The 16,889-nt window shown below is 34.4% G+C and overlaps 2 protein-coding genes and 1 long non-coding RNA gene across 3 annotated transcripts; 2 read left to right on the forward strand and 1 right to left on the reverse strand.

Annotated features, from left to right (window-relative positions):
• Nucleotides 1-289: 289 nt before the first annotated feature.
• LOC120087030 (rop guanine nucleotide exchange factor 12-like) lies at nt 290-3,838 on the reverse strand. Its single transcript, XM_039043877.2, has 7 exons — nt 3,517-3,838; nt 3,043-3,159; nt 2,761-2,915; nt 2,543-2,617; nt 2,169-2,441; nt 1,593-1,913; nt 290-936 (listed from the first exon to the last, which is right to left on the reverse strand). The coding sequence occupies exons 1-7, from the start codon at nt 3,836-3,838 to the stop codon at nt 529-531; spliced, it is 1,671 nt and encodes a 556-aa protein (XP_038899805.1). The 3' UTR covers nt 290-528.
• Nucleotides 814-4,107, forward strand: LOC150033607 (uncharacterized). The gene is made up of 3 exons (XR_016531671.1): nt 814-953; nt 1,558-1,947; nt 3,550-4,107. It is a non-coding gene; the product is annotated as an uncharacterized LOC150033607 (long non-coding RNA).
• Nucleotides 4,108-7,301: 3,194 nt separating this feature from the next.
• LOC120085979 (D-isomer specific 2-hydroxyacid dehydrogenase family protein) lies at nt 7,302-10,733 on the forward strand. The gene is made up of 2 exons (XM_039042344.2): nt 7,302-7,966; nt 9,796-10,733. The coding sequence occupies exons 1-2, from the start codon at nt 7,544-7,546 to the stop codon at nt 10,312-10,314; spliced, it is 942 nt and encodes a 313-aa protein (XP_038898272.1). The 5' UTR covers nt 7,302-7,543; the 3' UTR covers nt 10,315-10,733.
• Nucleotides 10,734-16,889: the final 6,156 nt, after the last annotated feature.

Consider the following 16,889-nt stretch of genomic DNA (forward strand, 5'->3'; position numbering starts at 1 on the left):
TGGACTCAAGATCGACAAGAAGTAGGTTCGTGAGAGTTCCTAATAGACAGGGAGAAAAGACAATTCGGCTAAGATCCAATTGGATCGCCTCGGCCTCGAAGATCGAGGCCAAGGCCAATGAGCCTTTGTGGCTAGCTTGCGCGCCTTAGCTTCTAAGGCCGAGCCTAACAATGGGCCTTTTGATTGTTTTGTAGGTAACTTTTCCTCAAATTATAAATTTATTATTGGTGGTACAGAAAAGTTAAGTGAATTCATTTAACCTTATTTTGCCATCAACAAATATATGTAATTTATGAAGCTAAAATGACTACATTGATTGATACAATGATACATAAAAGACTTTGGTTTTACACAAACAGAAGGGGTTGTGATTCCAAAACCCAAATTAAAATTAAAAAGAAAAAAATCTCATTCTTCCTCCTATTTACACAAAGGAATTTATATATAACAGAAAATATGGGAAAAGCCGTTCTCAATTTCCCTCCCTATCATCTCTCTATCTATTCTTCTTTTTCTTCTTCTTTTTCTTCAATGGCGTGCCGTTGGACTTCTCACAGCGCTCAAATTCTCCAAGTACGAAACCTTCTTGTTCGTCACTATATTCCCTGGCTTGTTTGCTTGTTTCAGATCTGAATCCGCATATAAATCATCCGAATTCCCAAATGAATCCTTCTTCGTCTCCGTCTCGCTTTGATCTGCTCCCCACCCCATGAAATCCAACAGCGTCATTGAAGCCGGCGTTTCTGGGCCATTGTTGTTCATCTCTTCTGACTTTTCCACTGGAGCTTCGCTCGTCGATTTCCTCCTCGTTGCTATTTGTGATGGATTCTGAGTTAACCCATCCGCGTGGAGTACGTCTTCAATTCGAGACATCACTGTGAAAGCTAAGCTTTCAAGTATTCTGGAGTAGCTCTCTAGAACGGCGTGCCCCACGTCCTGCAGTTCATCCAACAGTAATTTGTGATTTCCTTATTGAACCATTTCATACAAGTTTGTTTCTGGCTATGAAACTGGGAATTTACAATGTTTGCTCTGTATGCTATAATGTAGATAGCCACGTTGTTTTAGGGCATTGTTTTATGATCTCACACTGCCAAAGAAATGGACACATGACTGTTATTTCCTATTTGATTATATAGGCCTAAGGCATATATCATGTCATTTAGGAGATGTTGGGCAGAATTTTAATTAGCATCGCTTTATGTAGCCTAAAGTTGAGAAGCTTTGATTTTAGTTTCTATAAAATTTGTTTGGATTGTAAAAGGATGGAAATAGGTTTTAGAAATTTTAGTTTGTAGAATTTGGTTTATGAGTATGAATTCATATAATACTGGTTCTTGTAGCTAGATTTGCAATCACATAACTTGGCATGAACAAACACACACAGAATGTAGATTTCTCTTTTGAATTTTGAGACATATCATATAAATCTAAGCCCTGAGTTGAATACTCAGACAAGAGGCTCTTGTTTAGAGAAGAGGGTTGGCCTTTCTTTTTTGGTTTATCATTTTCATTCTATTCACTTTTAAGCTTTGATTTGAATGCTAATGATTTCAGATGAGATTATAGACAAGGAAGGAGCATTCTTTTACCCGATTGAACTGAATTTTGCTGATGTCTAGTGAAGATTGTGGGATTCCAGGGAAGCGGTGCTTAAGTATTAGCAAGATGGTCTCTGCTCTTTCTTCAAATAGTTCTCTTTTTTCCAAGCTCACTGCTGAACCCCAAGTAGATTTTCCATCTTTCTGGTTCATCTTCCTCCTCCAAATCACTATGGAAGCTTCAATTCTGTTTTTGAGATCTAGGATTTTATGCTCTGATGTTAGATCCATGCTGGAGAGAAACTGATCGGGATCAAAGAACTCAACTGTTATACTTTTGTAGATGGAATCGCCTAGGCTTGCCCTACCATTCTGTAAAACCAGAAACAAAACTTAATAAATAAAGGTTTTTTTTTAATTTTTATTTATTTAAATTCTAGTAAAGTAATAAAGATTAATAATAAGAAATGGAACCTTGATTTTATATAATTTTCTATATACTTTTCTGTATCATAGGAATCGACTTCTTATGATTCTTGTTGTTTCGATTGTTTTTTGTCTAAACATCTGATATAATAGTTGATCGAAGATTCATTTTGAAATTGTTACGAAGATGGTTTTGCTTACTTTAGGAAGCGATTCAATGTAGTCTTCAGGGATCTCCATTTCTGATATGATTTGAGCATTTATTGCCATGGCCGCTTTGAGGACTTGGTTGACACAGTCCTTTTGGTACTGCAGAAACTTCCTTGACATGTCTGACAAACCATTTGGAGGAACTTTGGCTGTAGGTAGCCACCATTTATCATCTTTCCTCTTGTTATTTCCTTTCTCTGAGTCGTCGGCATCTCTCGATACATAGTAGAACTCATTTTGGTCTTTAAAATTATCCAGACAATCCTGTGTTTTGTCGTGGCAAACCCAATGTCACATAGAATTCATTCTAACTGATGCAGAAAACACAAGAAAAAGATATAGTAAATTTAAGCCATAGTTCTTACAATTAACATGGCATCAAGCTTCCTCAAAGCTGGGATATTCAAGTGCAAATCATTCCGTTGCCGGGTCACCATTATCTATAACAACAATAAACCTTACTTGTAAGATAGAAAAAGAAAGGTAGGAACATTAGGGTCCAGGTATTAGTGAATTGAAAGGATTGAATTTCTCCTAACCTAAGCTTGGATTTTAATTACAGAGTTTGAACTTGGATTGTTACCTCCATATTCGTTCCATCCTTGGATTTCTGTTGTGAAGGAACAAACTCTACAATGTAATCTGTAACGGATAAGAGCAAATCGATTTCTTTTCTCCATCTTGCTTTTCTTTCTACTGACATTGGCTCAAGACGCCATTGTTCTCCGAAGACAGAAGCTGCAAATATACAGACAAAATTTAGATCCTAACAGAAATTTCTGTACTGCTTCAGCTAGATTTTGAGGCCGAGAACCTGGCGTTAAAATTTCCAAAGGCTACCATGTGAGAAATTCTAGGCACGTACCAGCAAGGTTTGTGATTGCATTAGACAATGCCAAGGCTGAGGAAACACCCTTCCCTCCCCCAGACATGTCTTCCCCCAACAGCAACTTTGCAAACCTCTCTTTCATCTGTTCCATTTCTGAATTATAACCCAATTGAAAAGAGGAAATTAATTGCAGAATCAAATAAAAAGCCTTCCACCTACGACAAATAATGACCTCATTTTGTTACCTAATCTTCAACTATTTTAGTCCCTTTTCGTCCTTCAAGTTTATGTTTGTTCTGTTTTAGCTCTTCAACCTTTAAAATCTCTATTTTTGTTCCTCAACTATTTTTGTCTTCAACTTTAACAAGAATATATGCTAACGTGGCATGTGCTGAAGTTGATTAAGGTAAGTATTGGTTAAGTAGATAGTAGATTATAAACAGTTGCAAGGATCAGAATTATTGTTTTTTGAAATGTAAGTAACTAAAATAGATGTTTTTGAAAGTGAACCTAAGGCCATCTTGTCTTTGGCTTCCTTTTCAGTGGCAGGATCATCGTCCTTGCTGCTTGACTTCGGCTTTGGAGCCCTTTCAGAGCGATTCGATGGTGCCAGTGGTGGCCCAGCCTGTTGTTTCTCAGCAGAGTTGTTGTGAACGGGAGTCGATCCTTGGCTTCTCGATGTCGACAAATCATCTTCGATGACAGATTCCAACATGCTGGCACTCTCTATACTCAAGCTCTTGGCATGTCTACCTGTACTCTCATGTGTTCCTCTGAAATGAAAGAATCTGGACCTGAAACCGTCGTTCTCCTGCTCCATAGCACGAACCATTCTCAGTTTCTTGACGAAACGTTTGACCGAAAACAGTAGCGAAAACAAACCGGCAACTGGGTGATGATCAATGCCTTGTGGGTTTAAGACAACATAGAGAGAAAAATGAAGAGAATTGAGAAAAAAGGAGGAAGAGAAGCAGGATTTTGAGAAGAACAAGGAAAAAAAAAGTGGATTGGGATATTTTTGTTTTTGCTTCTCTTTACCTCCTTTGAACTGAGGAATTATTGAAAGTTTTGTTTAATTCACTCTCTCTCTAGTTTTATTTCTTTTTGGTTATTGGATTGATCTTCTTTTTCTCCTTTCTATTTTTGAAAAGGAGTTTGATGCAATGTGAGGTGCATCTTAAGAGAAGGAATGGTTAGAGAAAGAAAGAAAAATAAATAAATATTTTGAACTTACTTTTCTTTCTTGGTGGAAGAATTTGCTTTGTTATTTTTCTTCAATTGGATGGTTCAGGTCAAACTTTGCTAAAAAAGAAAAATAAATTGGAATCACAACCATCCGTCATTCATAACCATCATCTCTCTCTTTCCATAATGGATATCCATTTTAAGTGTAGGAAGAAGAGGACCAATCAATATTTTATCAATTTATTGCCTTTTCTCTCTCATGAGGGAAATATAGTATTAATTTTTGTTAAATTATATATTATAGTATATAAATCTTACTTTCTAGTATATATTGTAATTAATTATGTTTCTAGATGTTTGAAAAGTTTCAAGCTACATGATTTTGTGAATCATGTAGTATGATATGACACTTTTTGAATTGAAAATATGTAATTATAATGATTTTCATCAATCATTTTGTAATTGTAAATAATATTAAGCATGCTTACTAATTTTTACAATAAACTATTGTGCCAATTTTGTTTCTTGTTTTTTGTAACATCTTTCAAGGAAAAGAATTTTTCTTGAGTTATACTTATTTTGGCATTCGTATTTTATATCGACATATTATATAGTTTCTTATTGAAAAAAAAGGTATTCAGCTAAGTTAATGTTATCTACTATACAATCAATGGTTATAAGAAAATGAAAAAAACAATTATCCTCCTAAATATTTTAAAAATAGAATTTGTTTTGTTTTGTTTTTATCTGAATTGATATGGGAAATGGGGTCGTTTTCAAAACAAAGTTTCATTATTGTTTTATTTTCCTCTTTTATTAGTTTGCTAGTGCTTTTGGTGGTTGATTTTGCCAGCTATCTACCTTATTGGCTTTTCTCTACGTCCTCATCTGTCATTTTGCATCATCATATTTTTTACAGGATTTTAAAAAATATAACAATAAAAAAAAATATATATACAAAATAACAAAATTTTTAATTCTTTTATAAAAAGTAATAGAATCTATTAGTGTCTATTAGCGATATAAACTAATAAAAGTTTATCACTAATAGACGTTGATAGAAGTCTATTAGTGTCTATCAGTATTTTTTTTTGCTATTTCGATAAATAGTTTTTACATTTTTTCTCTCTGTGAAAATTTATTTATTTTTTTGAAAAATAAGTAATATGAAAACGGGGCCTATAAGAGTTATTTTTCCATTAAAGTAAATTTAGCTCAACAATAATTATTTTGACATATTTTTTTAAAGGTTGAAAGTTCGATTTTCTATCTCCCCAATTAATATACTTTGAAGAAGGTTTTTCTTTTAGATATTATCTACTATATACAAGTTATTCACATTTATGAGGTTAAATTAAATCTCTTGAATTTAATAGTGTTGACTAGTAAGTCTAAGTTGAAATCAAAGGGTTTAGGCTTTAGCTTTAGGTCTCAACTAACCAAGCCTACCCTAGTGAGCTCAAAAACAATTTATTGTGAATTACCTTATGGTTAAATTATACTTTTAGTCTATGAAAATTTAATTCTGTGTCTATTCGACCATAGGGGTAAGGAGAACAACGAGGACTAAGGACTTATGAAGTCTACGGAGTTGTGAACTCTTGGACCCCACGGTGTAAGGAGTTGATAAGATATAAAATTAATATTTTTTAGTAATGGGATCCACAAACTATTTTGGTTAAATTAGGAACGGAGTTCACACACCCTTACTTCCTTACTCTTACTTCTCGACTCCTTGGACCAAACACACCCTAAAGATTTTCAATAAGTTTCTAAAATTTTGATTATGTATCTAATAGTCTTAGAATAATCAATTTTCGGTTTGCTAGGTTTTTGATCTATTTAACATTTTTTGAATTCAAGAATTTATTGAACACAAAATTGAAAGGTTCATATAAATAATTACAAGACAAAAACTTGATATAAGATTTAATTGAAATATAAATGGTTGGAATATTTTTATTTAATCACAATTGTCAATTTGAATATAGCTCAACTGATTAAGACATATATCATCGACTAAAATGTCACTTGAATCACCATTATAAAATATTTTGGTTGGTATCTTAAATTCTTATCCAAATTTCAAAATATTCATTTTTTGTCTCATGCAATAAAAAAATCTCATTTTTTAAATCTTTTATTAAACCACATTTTTAGTACAAAATGCACTCAAATACATTTATTGAGCATTGTCATAGTTTGTATTAAAAAAATTTCATTAGAATTAAATTTTATTTTTGTGACAGTCAAAACGATCCCTTTTAAAAATTATTTGGACCAAAATAAATGAATGAAAGTATAAAGACAAAGATTATAAAAATTGAAAGTACGTTTGGTAACTATTTTTTTTTAAAAAATTTTTATTATTAGAAATTAAGTTTATGGACACTACTTCTACCTTCAATTTTTTTTATTATATATTTTTAATCAATAGTTTAAAAGACCAAACTAAATTTTGAAATCTAAAAAAAAAACAACTTTAAAAAAGTTGTTTTTGTTTTTGAAATTTGGCTAAAAATTCAACCATTGTACTCAATAAATATACAAATTATGGTAAGAAAGATGAATGATACTAGCTTAATTTTGAATAACAAAACTAAAAAATTAAATAGTTACCAAACGGGACCTAAAATATATGTTTTGAAATAAAACTACCAAATCACACAAAAGGTTGAATTTACAAAGACTAAATTAAATTTGTTTTTTAATAAAAAAGACTAAATTAGAATTTAATTTTAGAATGTGAATACTATTATATAAACTTACATAATTGTATCAACTTACACCATTCTATAAATTTTATTTGACTAACATTATGTGGAACTTATAATTTAAGTTAATTAAACTTCTAATTTTTCATAAGAAAATCAATTAAATATTTCATTACGATTACTTTTGAAAATTATCCATACATTAATTTTTAAATGTGTGTAGATTTCTTCAAATGTTAATTTTACAAAATGAACCATTAGAGTAAATACATCGATAATAACAATTACAAAAATTAGAACTTAAATTGATATAATTATGAAAATTTAGGATTTAAATTGATATAACCTTGGTAAAGTTTAGGAATAAATATATAATTTGCCTGTCTCGTTCTCTTCGCCCAACGAAATAAACGGTATTTGCATCTCCGTTGAAGTGGAACTTGGACATCCCAAACAAACGTCGTCGTTTAACATAACCTAGCCGATAATCACCTTGATTAATTATATATAATTTCCGAATTATCTCTTCTTCTCTGTTTCTTTACGCGCGTCGAATCTTCCTCTACTCCACGTTCTTCTTCTCCTACATTCAATTACACCACCTCCGAAACCCTAGCCTCAGCCCTAATTTTTCAACCATGGAATCCATCGGTGTATTGATGACTTGTCCGATGAACACTTACCTCGAGCAGGAGCTCGATAAGCGCTTCAATCTTTACAAGTTCTGGCAGTTTCCTCAGAGGACTCAATTCCTCGCGGAGCACTGGAATTCGATTCGTGCTGTAGTTGGAAATGCAACGGCTGGTGCCGATGCCACTTTGATTGATGCCTTGCCGAAGTTGGAGATCGTCTCCAGCTTCAGTGTGGGATTGGATAAGATTGATCTCAGAAGGTGCAAGGAGAAGGGGATTCGGGTCACCAATACTCCCGATGTTTTAACTGAAGACGTTGCGGATTTGGCGATTGGCTTGATTATAGCGGTGCTGAGGAGGTTGTGTGAATGCGATAGATATATCAGAAGCGGGAAATGGAAGATCGGTAACTACAAATTGACTACCAAGGTTCTGTGTTATTGAGCTTAATACTACCTGGTATTTTCTTTGGTGGGACTTGAATGAAGGATGAGTTTATTGCCTGAATTTGGGTACCATTATCTAACATGTTTTAGTTGAAGTATTCTGATCATTTATATTGTTGTTAGTAATAGCAAACCCAAATGGTTGAATGCTTGATTCAATTAAGAAGTGGTACTAATGTTCAAGAGGTTGAATTCTTGTTCTTTGACATTGAAACAATCACAGTGTAGCTTATGTAACCAAAGAAGAACTTTCCCTAAGGCCTGCGAATACGCATTGAAGTGATTCCACGCAGAGATTCGAGAAGTTCGCAATCCTGTGTCGTCTTTTAAAATGCATTGGTTTACATAATTGCAAAATCCTTCCCATTTGTAGATCAGAAGAACTAAGTTCTCCCAGTTATTCTTTTTGCGACTCTATATTTAGTTCTGTGTGGATTTCCCTAGCAGAAATGTTTAATTGTATGAAAATAACAATTATCTAGGATTTGGTGATTCTTGCCTCCTTGGAGATCAGATTTGTCGAGTTAAGTAATAATGTTTCACGATCTCAAACCTAGTGAATGTGGAGCAGTTAGAGATTTCGCGGTGTGAAATAGTTGTTTGTAGAGTAAGATAAGCTTTTCTTCCCTGATTTGAACTTCTTTTCCATTTGGTTCATGGGTCTTCAAAACTGACACTTTGGGTCATTCATTTGGTCTTTAAGGTTTCAGAGGTGACATGTTTAGTCTCTTTGTATTTGATTTATAATTGGTCCCTGGAGTTTGTAAAGGGTCCCTATGTAGTGTTAACATTGGTAAAAATAATGGAATGATGACTAGACTTTGTTGATATGTATTTTATAAATGAGGCAGACATTTTTTTTCCTATACTTAGGAATCAATTAGGAACTAATTTCAAACTTCATGGAACAATTATAAATCAAATTTAAATCTCGGGATCAGACATTTCACTTTTAAAACTTGAATGTCCAAATAGAAAATAAATTCAAATCTCAAGGATTGTAAGAATTAACTTTGGAAACTTAGGGACAGTTCAAATCCCAGGGACAAAAAGGTGTTTATCTTTTGCCTTTTGACAGTCAATTGTCAGGTAACAAAGTGAAAACCCATGCTTAGGTTTCACTTTGTTTCCTTGCAATTGACTTGAATGAACTTGGGTTTCTGTTTTCTCTTTTGAGCCAAGTGCAGCTTATTTCTTTATTCAAATATTATTCTGATAGTATCAGTGAAAGAACTTTCTTTTAAGTTCTACAGCACTATTTTTTGTTTCAAATAAAACACATGTGCGCACACACACACATATTCATTTCTTTCTTTCTATTCTTGCATCTGCAAGTGGCTAATGTGTTCATTGGGAAGTGCATTGGTTTTGTTCTCAAGTGAAGGAGTTTCTTCTTGATGTTCACTCTCCCTAACAGAACAAGAAATCAGTGTCAACTTTTATATATGCATTATGGTTTGATTTTCTCCCTGTAGAAGTTCAACCATGGTAGCTGAATACCTGGCAGTTAGTTATGGACATGAAGAAAAGGGTGAACATAAGAACTACTTTCTAGTTTTTATGTCTGAACATTTCTTGCTAATTTTTCAGAGTGACTACCTAAAGATAACACAAGCAGAAAAGACTTTGGAAGCTTTTATCTTCTCTGGTCACTTTTCTTTTTAGTTTTGTGTTTCAATGTTGCTACGTTGGCAAATATTCTTATAATTTGATCTTCTATAACAGGATAAGGTATCTGATTTTATCTTTGTAATTATTCTCGACTTACTGATCTATAAAAGCACTAATAATGGCATTGCTATTGCTTCTCAGTTCTCTGGAAAATCAGTTGGCATTATTGGTTTGGGAAGGATTGGCTTGGCAATTGCCAAGAGAGCTGAAGCATTCAACTGTCCAATATCTTACTATTCAAGAACAGAAAAGGAAGGTTCTAACTACAAGTACTATTCAAACCTTCTTGAGTTGGCCTCGAACTCTGACATTCTGATTGTTGCTTGCTCGCTAACAAAAGAAACCCACCACATCATTAATCGCAAAGTTATCGATGCATTGGGTCCAAAAGGTGTTCTCATCAACATTGGGAGGGGTCCGCACGTTGATGAACCCGAATTAGTAGCTGCCCTGGTTGAAGGCCGATTAGGTGGTGCGGGGCTTGATGTGTTTGAGCATGAGCCTGAAGTGCCCCAAGAGCTCTTTGCACTTGAAAACGTCGTCCTGGTGCCTCATATAGGAAGTGGAACTGTTGAAACTCGCACAGAAATGGCTAACCTTGTGCTTGGAAACCTGGAAGCTCACTTCTCCAATAAACCTCTGTTAACTCCGGTGGTGTAGTTTTGTGATCGAGACAAATATTAGCCTATGTTGTTGCCTGGAGATTTCTATGGCATCTACAACCAGTAACCATCAGACCATTCTTTCCAGATATCGGCAAATGCCTCGGGTGAACGAATTGATTTGATGATTACTACCTGGTGATGTTCATAATTTGAATCTTCTAAGACTATTGCTTTAATCCCTTATTGGTATTGTTTAAGGCCACACTTCAACTTTTCTTATCAATCTGATGAAATTGCTTAGCGCTGTTGATATATGAAGATATATGAGGAAATGTTGTTGGGCGTAAGGTTTGGTGAAGTGAAGTTTCTTAGAACAATAGTGTATAATTCAAAACTGAAGGCAATTTTCCTTCCACATTCTAGAACGTTTATGGGAAATTGACTATTTTATATATATTAAAAAGTTTCTAATAAGTCCTTGAATTCTAAAATATCAATTTTACATCTAATAAGTCTCTTATATATTCAAAATATTAAAAACTAAAAATTCCTATTAGACATTAAATTTAACTTTGTATCTAATAAAATATTATGACATTTTTTTTAATTAATGCATTTATTAACTAAAAGTTCAAAAATATTAAAATTTAATTAGATAAAATGGTTAATTCTTAAACATTTTGTTTTTATATCTTTAAGATCTATTACGAAAGTTTATAGTTCTTTTGGACATTTTAAAGTGATTTGAACCAAAATCGAAAGTTTAAAGATTTATTAGTCACAATTTTTAATATTTATGGACTAATTTGTAATTTAGCCTTTATATATATATATAACTTTAAATGTTATCTAGATTAAGTAATATTCATTAAAAAAAGGACTATAAACTTTTATAAAATTATTCACTTAAATAAGATAAATTAAAAAAAATTGAACTTATATTTTATAGAAAAATTTTAAAATTGAATTAAGCTTTTTCATTCAATCATTTTTCGTAAAATAATTTACCTAGGGTCCACAAATATTTGTATACTTTAATATTTATTTGTAAGAAAAATTAAAATACAATTAAGTTCTTCTAACATGTTTCAAATGTATGAAAGATTAAAATAATATCTATATCTACATCTATACCATATTAAAAGAAGCTATAAAGGGAGAATTTTTAGATTTCCTTTTTGCCCTTAAAATTCTCCACAACTCCCATTTTACCCTCACTATCCTTAATTCCCATGTCCCCACACATAAGTGTACATCTCTAGAAAAATAATAATATTAAATAAATAACAATCATACCTTTTTCGACTTCAAATTCATATAGACATATCCCTCTCAAATAGTGCACAACCTTTCACATAATAACTAAATACTTTTTAAAGAATAAATGCAATTTTTCCTAAAACTTTCATGTTTTTCTTTGGCTCCATCTCCATTTTCAAAATGTTAATATAGAATGAATTGTAGAATGATAATTGAAGTTGTGAATGTATATTAAGTCTCCTGTATACTAGTTCTCCTTTGTAGAGTCTTTAGGATTTGGTTAATTTGGTTAGGCTCTATTCTTAGGGTGTTAATACAGCATTTATACCCTTGTATAGTTCCTTGTAAAGATATACTTGATAAATACATCTTTCACATGGTATCAGAGCCTTGCTAGCTGGTCTCTTCTTCCTCTTGTTCTCTGTCATCGTTGTTGTTCGATCATCGGCCGACCACCCAGAACCCCTCTCCGGTGTGAAGAAAAACCACCCGGATCCCCCTGTCCAAAGCCACTGTGAAAAACTCGACCCTCGATCCCCACCATGAAAAAATTGATCATCGATCTTGTAGCCTATGTGAAAAACTCAATCCTTGATTCCCACTATGCAAAACTCGACCCCTTGATCCCCGATCCAAAACTCGATCAAACTCGATCCCTAATTTTCGATTCAGAACTCGATCTGATCCAAAACCTAATCCTCGATTGAACTCGATCCCCGATTCTCGGTCCAGAACTCGACCCCCGATCACCGATCCAGAACTCGACCACTGATCCCCGATCCAGAACTCGATCCTCGATTCCCGGTTTAGAACTCGACCCCCGATCTCGGTCGAGGATCGAGGTCCAGAACTCGATCCTCGACCGAACTCGATCCCTGATTCCCTAGAACTCAACCCTTGATCACTTTTGCCAAGCCGCCAAGCCTTCCTTGTTGTCCTTGGTTTTCTTCTCCTTCCAAGTCGCCAAGCCACATGGAAAAGGATCATGTATTTCATCCCATTAGTACTATTATTGATGGGACAAATTACATTACTTGGGCCCATCAAATGAAGAGTTTCCTAATGGGGCGTAAATTATGGCGAATTGTCACTAGTGATATTCCCCAGCCAGTCAAGATATCCACTGAGGAAGATACTAGATTTATTGAACGATTAGAGGATTGGGACAACAAAAACCATCAAATCTCACTTGGATCGGTAATACATCTATACCGACCATTCATGTTCAGTTTGATGTGTTTGATGATGCCAAGAGTGTGTGGGATTTCCTGCCTACCCGATTTTAGTCCGTTGGCTTAGCTCACTACTATCAACAGCACAACACTTTAATTAATCTTATTCAGGAGATGAGGCAATCTGTTAATGACTACTTGACTACACTTCAGCCAGCTTGGACACAATTTAGATCAAGCTAAAATTAATACTAATCACCTTTTCCTTATTGAGGTTCTTATGGGACTTCGTTCAGAATATGAGTCGATCTGTGCTGCTTTGCTCCACTGTAGCTCCCTTCCGTCTATAGATGCAGCAATTTAGGAATTTCTGTTTGAAGAAAAACGTCTTGGCATCACTTCTTCTTAGCAATCAGAGGTTGTACTCGCCAGGACTCATATGCCTGGTACTTCTAGAGCCTTCTTTTGTAAAAATTGTAAGCTCACTAGGCATAAGTTTACTGACTGTCCAAAAGTCGAGTGCAGATACTGTCATAAAAAAGGTCATATTCTGGACAACTGTCCTATAAGACCACTGCGACCCCCAAGACATACCTTCAAGTCTCGATCTTTTACACCTAATCCTGTTATGTTTCCATCAACTTAAGAACCCCAGCCTAGCCAGAACCTGCCTTAGACAAAAGGTCCCTTATAGATAGATTTAAAACAAATTTAATCTTTTATGCCAACCAATTTAATCCTATTAAACCGATTTTAAAAGATTAATCTAGGTTATTAAACTCTTTAGAACTACTTGAACTTAGGTCTATCTCAATCCAATTTTAAAACCCTTTTAAAAAACTTGAGTTCACCCTAAGTCCGCATACAACTCTTTCTTATTGGTTTTAGATCTAATTTCCTTTATAACACTTATAAACGGAAACCATAACTACAAAGCTAAGCTAACATATGCGAGGCATTCATAATGATTATAAACAGCCTAAGTGTCATGCTCAATGCATTGTTCATTCATTGCTACTTCTTTTATATAACACTTATACAAAAAAGCAATGAAACAAGCAAAACGTGCTTTCATTCACCCTTAGACTATAACACTTTTAATAAAAAGATGATGCATGATGATGCTCTCTGCATGCAAAATATAACTCTTATATTTCATGATGCATACTCATGCTTTCATGTAATTTCCTCATGCTAGATTATAACATTTATAATACATGATGCATGAATAATTGAACAACCTAAGGTGAGTTTTAAACTATATGTCAAACACTTTGGCATATAATCACCATACATCACATGTATAATAAACCAATATTGATGAATCGGGTAAAATTGCCTTAAAAATACAAAATTAAAGCTAACTATTACAAAGATAAGGAGTCTCCGATTCAAACAGGCAAACTGGGTCTTGAACCGTCTGGGCAAAGCAACGCGTCTCCAACCATCCTATACTAAACTCCTCGCGATCGTCTACACGATAAAACAAACGCTTTGCTCTATCGCTTACCAATACTCCCAGAGCTAAACGATCGTGTACCTTTTACTAAGCGATGAAGCCTAAGGTACGCAATCGCTTAGCACGCTTCGCATAACGCCCGCCTTCCGCGATCGCCTAAACGACTATGATGTGGCAAAGCACCATCGCCTAAACGATCGCTTAGTTAGCGCCTCCGTATCGTATACGCGTAATCGTGTAGGTAGTAACTAAGCAATGAGGCTTGCTAACTACATGATTGTCTAGCTCGCGCCTTTTACTAAACGATGAGCATCACATGCTCTCACTACGATCGTCTACCTTCATCGAGCAACCAACGTTACACAATAGAGTAAACGATTTACCCCATCGCTTAGCATTAGCTAAACGATTGTTTAGTAAGTACTACACGATTATATAGAAAAATCTACATGATCGCTTAGTTAAATCCCAACGATCATTTACCTTAGGCTACACGATACGACCAACGCTTAGTCTTCTTCTTCGTTGAAAACCACATCTCCATGCTTCAAAACTTCATCCGGAACGACTTTACTAACTCAAACCTTTTGAATTACAGACTCGATTGCAAGTTACTTACGCCCAAAGACATAAGGGCTCTTACAAATTGACACTTTGTAATTAAAGAAAGCTTTAACTAAAGGCAACTAAACCCGAAACATTCATCAACTTCATCCACAAATGCACTTAAGAATTAAACACAAATGTATAAACCCACTGAGACTGTAAAATGAAGTTCAAAACAGACTTGTAATTTGGAATATCATAACAACCTGGCTCTGTTACCAATTGAAGAAAATTGTGCACGAGTATTTCCATGAGTAGTGGAAAAATAATTCCAAATTACATTCATATATGAACTTTATAAATTACAGTCATAAACAGAAATATATGGTTATGCATTCATTACAGAAATTATAGCATGATAATACAAAAGATTAAGAAGAAACTCTATACACATTTGTAGACTCATTGCCAAGCTCCTTGATCATGAACACTCGAACATAACAACACCCGAACGCTCGTCCAACACGACCGTTACACAGCACGAACACTTGCACTCAAACTCAGCGATCACCTCGGTCACGAACACCCCAACAACATGAACGACCTCCATATAACCTCAACGATGTTGAGTTGAGTATGACACCACCAAGAAAGCTACCTTGTTATTCTCGGTGTGAGAATCCAGAGGGTGGGCTCTGTGTGGATTTGGTTTGAGGCAGAAGATGGAGGAGACAACAATTGTGTAAACAATTGAGCAAGTGGAAGAAGGTTGAACCTATCATATAGGTCGATGCCTAATCGTTTAGCAAAAGCTAAGTGATTGTTTAGCTTATCACTTAGCTGCGTGTTTGTTGTCTACAAACACTACACGATCGTTTAACTCGCTCCAAGTTGTCGCTTAGTAAATCCTATTTACTTGACAACTTTCATGAGATTCTTTTTCGAGAGAGAAAATCTCAAAATCAATTTTTTCAACATTACTAAAATTAGGAAAACAATTTTTCTTTTATCTCACGATTACCATGAAACCACTAATAGCCTCCTACTCAATTGATTATTAGAGAATTTTTTTTTATTATCTAATAATTAATATTATTATAAATATAAATGATAACTAACTTATCACACTATATTTATAACCTATAGTTTTAATATTTCATCTCATGAAACATACAAACCGTAGTTCTTTTTCTATTCCATGGTACTTAATGCAAATCTCATTTACATTAATCCTCCACTAGATGTATCTTATACATCATACCGATCAATCATATATAATCAAATTACCTCTTGTCAATTTGAACATTTCAAATCAACACCAAAAACTGATCCTCAACTGAATCCATTGAGCTTCCAAAGGGACCTTATGGACCTGTAGCTCAAAGCTCCAATGGTACATGAATAACTGGCTAAACTCTTTAGCCATGGGATCCACCATTCGTTAACTGTCAAGCACTCTACTAAAGACCGACAATTGAACTCTCCTTATTACAGATATATTATGTGTCCACTTTAACCAATCAACAGTGCGATAACCCTTATACTACAGACCTATTTAGGTTATCACTTAAGGCATGATACACTTGTATATCACATATACGTGCTTAAGTTCACATAAGATAACCATGAAGCTTTGTTTATTGGATATGAGTAAATGCCAGAATGAAATAACAGTTATTTTATTCATCAAACAATGTGTATCATTACAAACAACGAGACTCCGGGAGAATTAGGACACCAATCCCAACAGGTAATTGCATGACCATATTCCATGTTGGCTCCATTGACACTTCCCTATTACATCTTTCTAATACTTATTGTGTTCAAAATATGTCCTTTAATCTTGTCTCCATCGGGCAGTTGTGTGACCTTGGTTTAACTGTGTCCTTTTCTTCTACTGGGTGTCAGGTTCAGGATCTGTGGTCTGGACAGACGATTGGTACGAGCCGTAAAGTGGGAAGATTGTTTGAGCTCACATCTCTTCGGATTTCTATTTGTTCTCTTTCTTCCCCTGTCACCAACTCTGCTATCTATCAGTGGCACCTCCGTCTTGGTTATGCTTCTTCTGAAAAACTCCATCATTTAATCTCTAGTCATAATTTGATTAAGTCTCCAAATTTGTATCTTTTAACTGTTTGAATTGCAAACTTGCAAAACAACCTGCATTGTCTTTTTCTCAGTCTAGTTTTGTAA

The sequence above is a fragment of the Benincasa hispida genome, chromosome 9, assembly GCF_027475165.1.
Source record: "Benincasa hispida cultivar pf3 chromosome 9, pf3_genome.v1.1, whole genome shotgun sequence".
NCBI classification, from domain to species: Eukaryota; Viridiplantae; Streptophyta; class Magnoliopsida; order Cucurbitales; family Cucurbitaceae; genus Benincasa; species Benincasa hispida.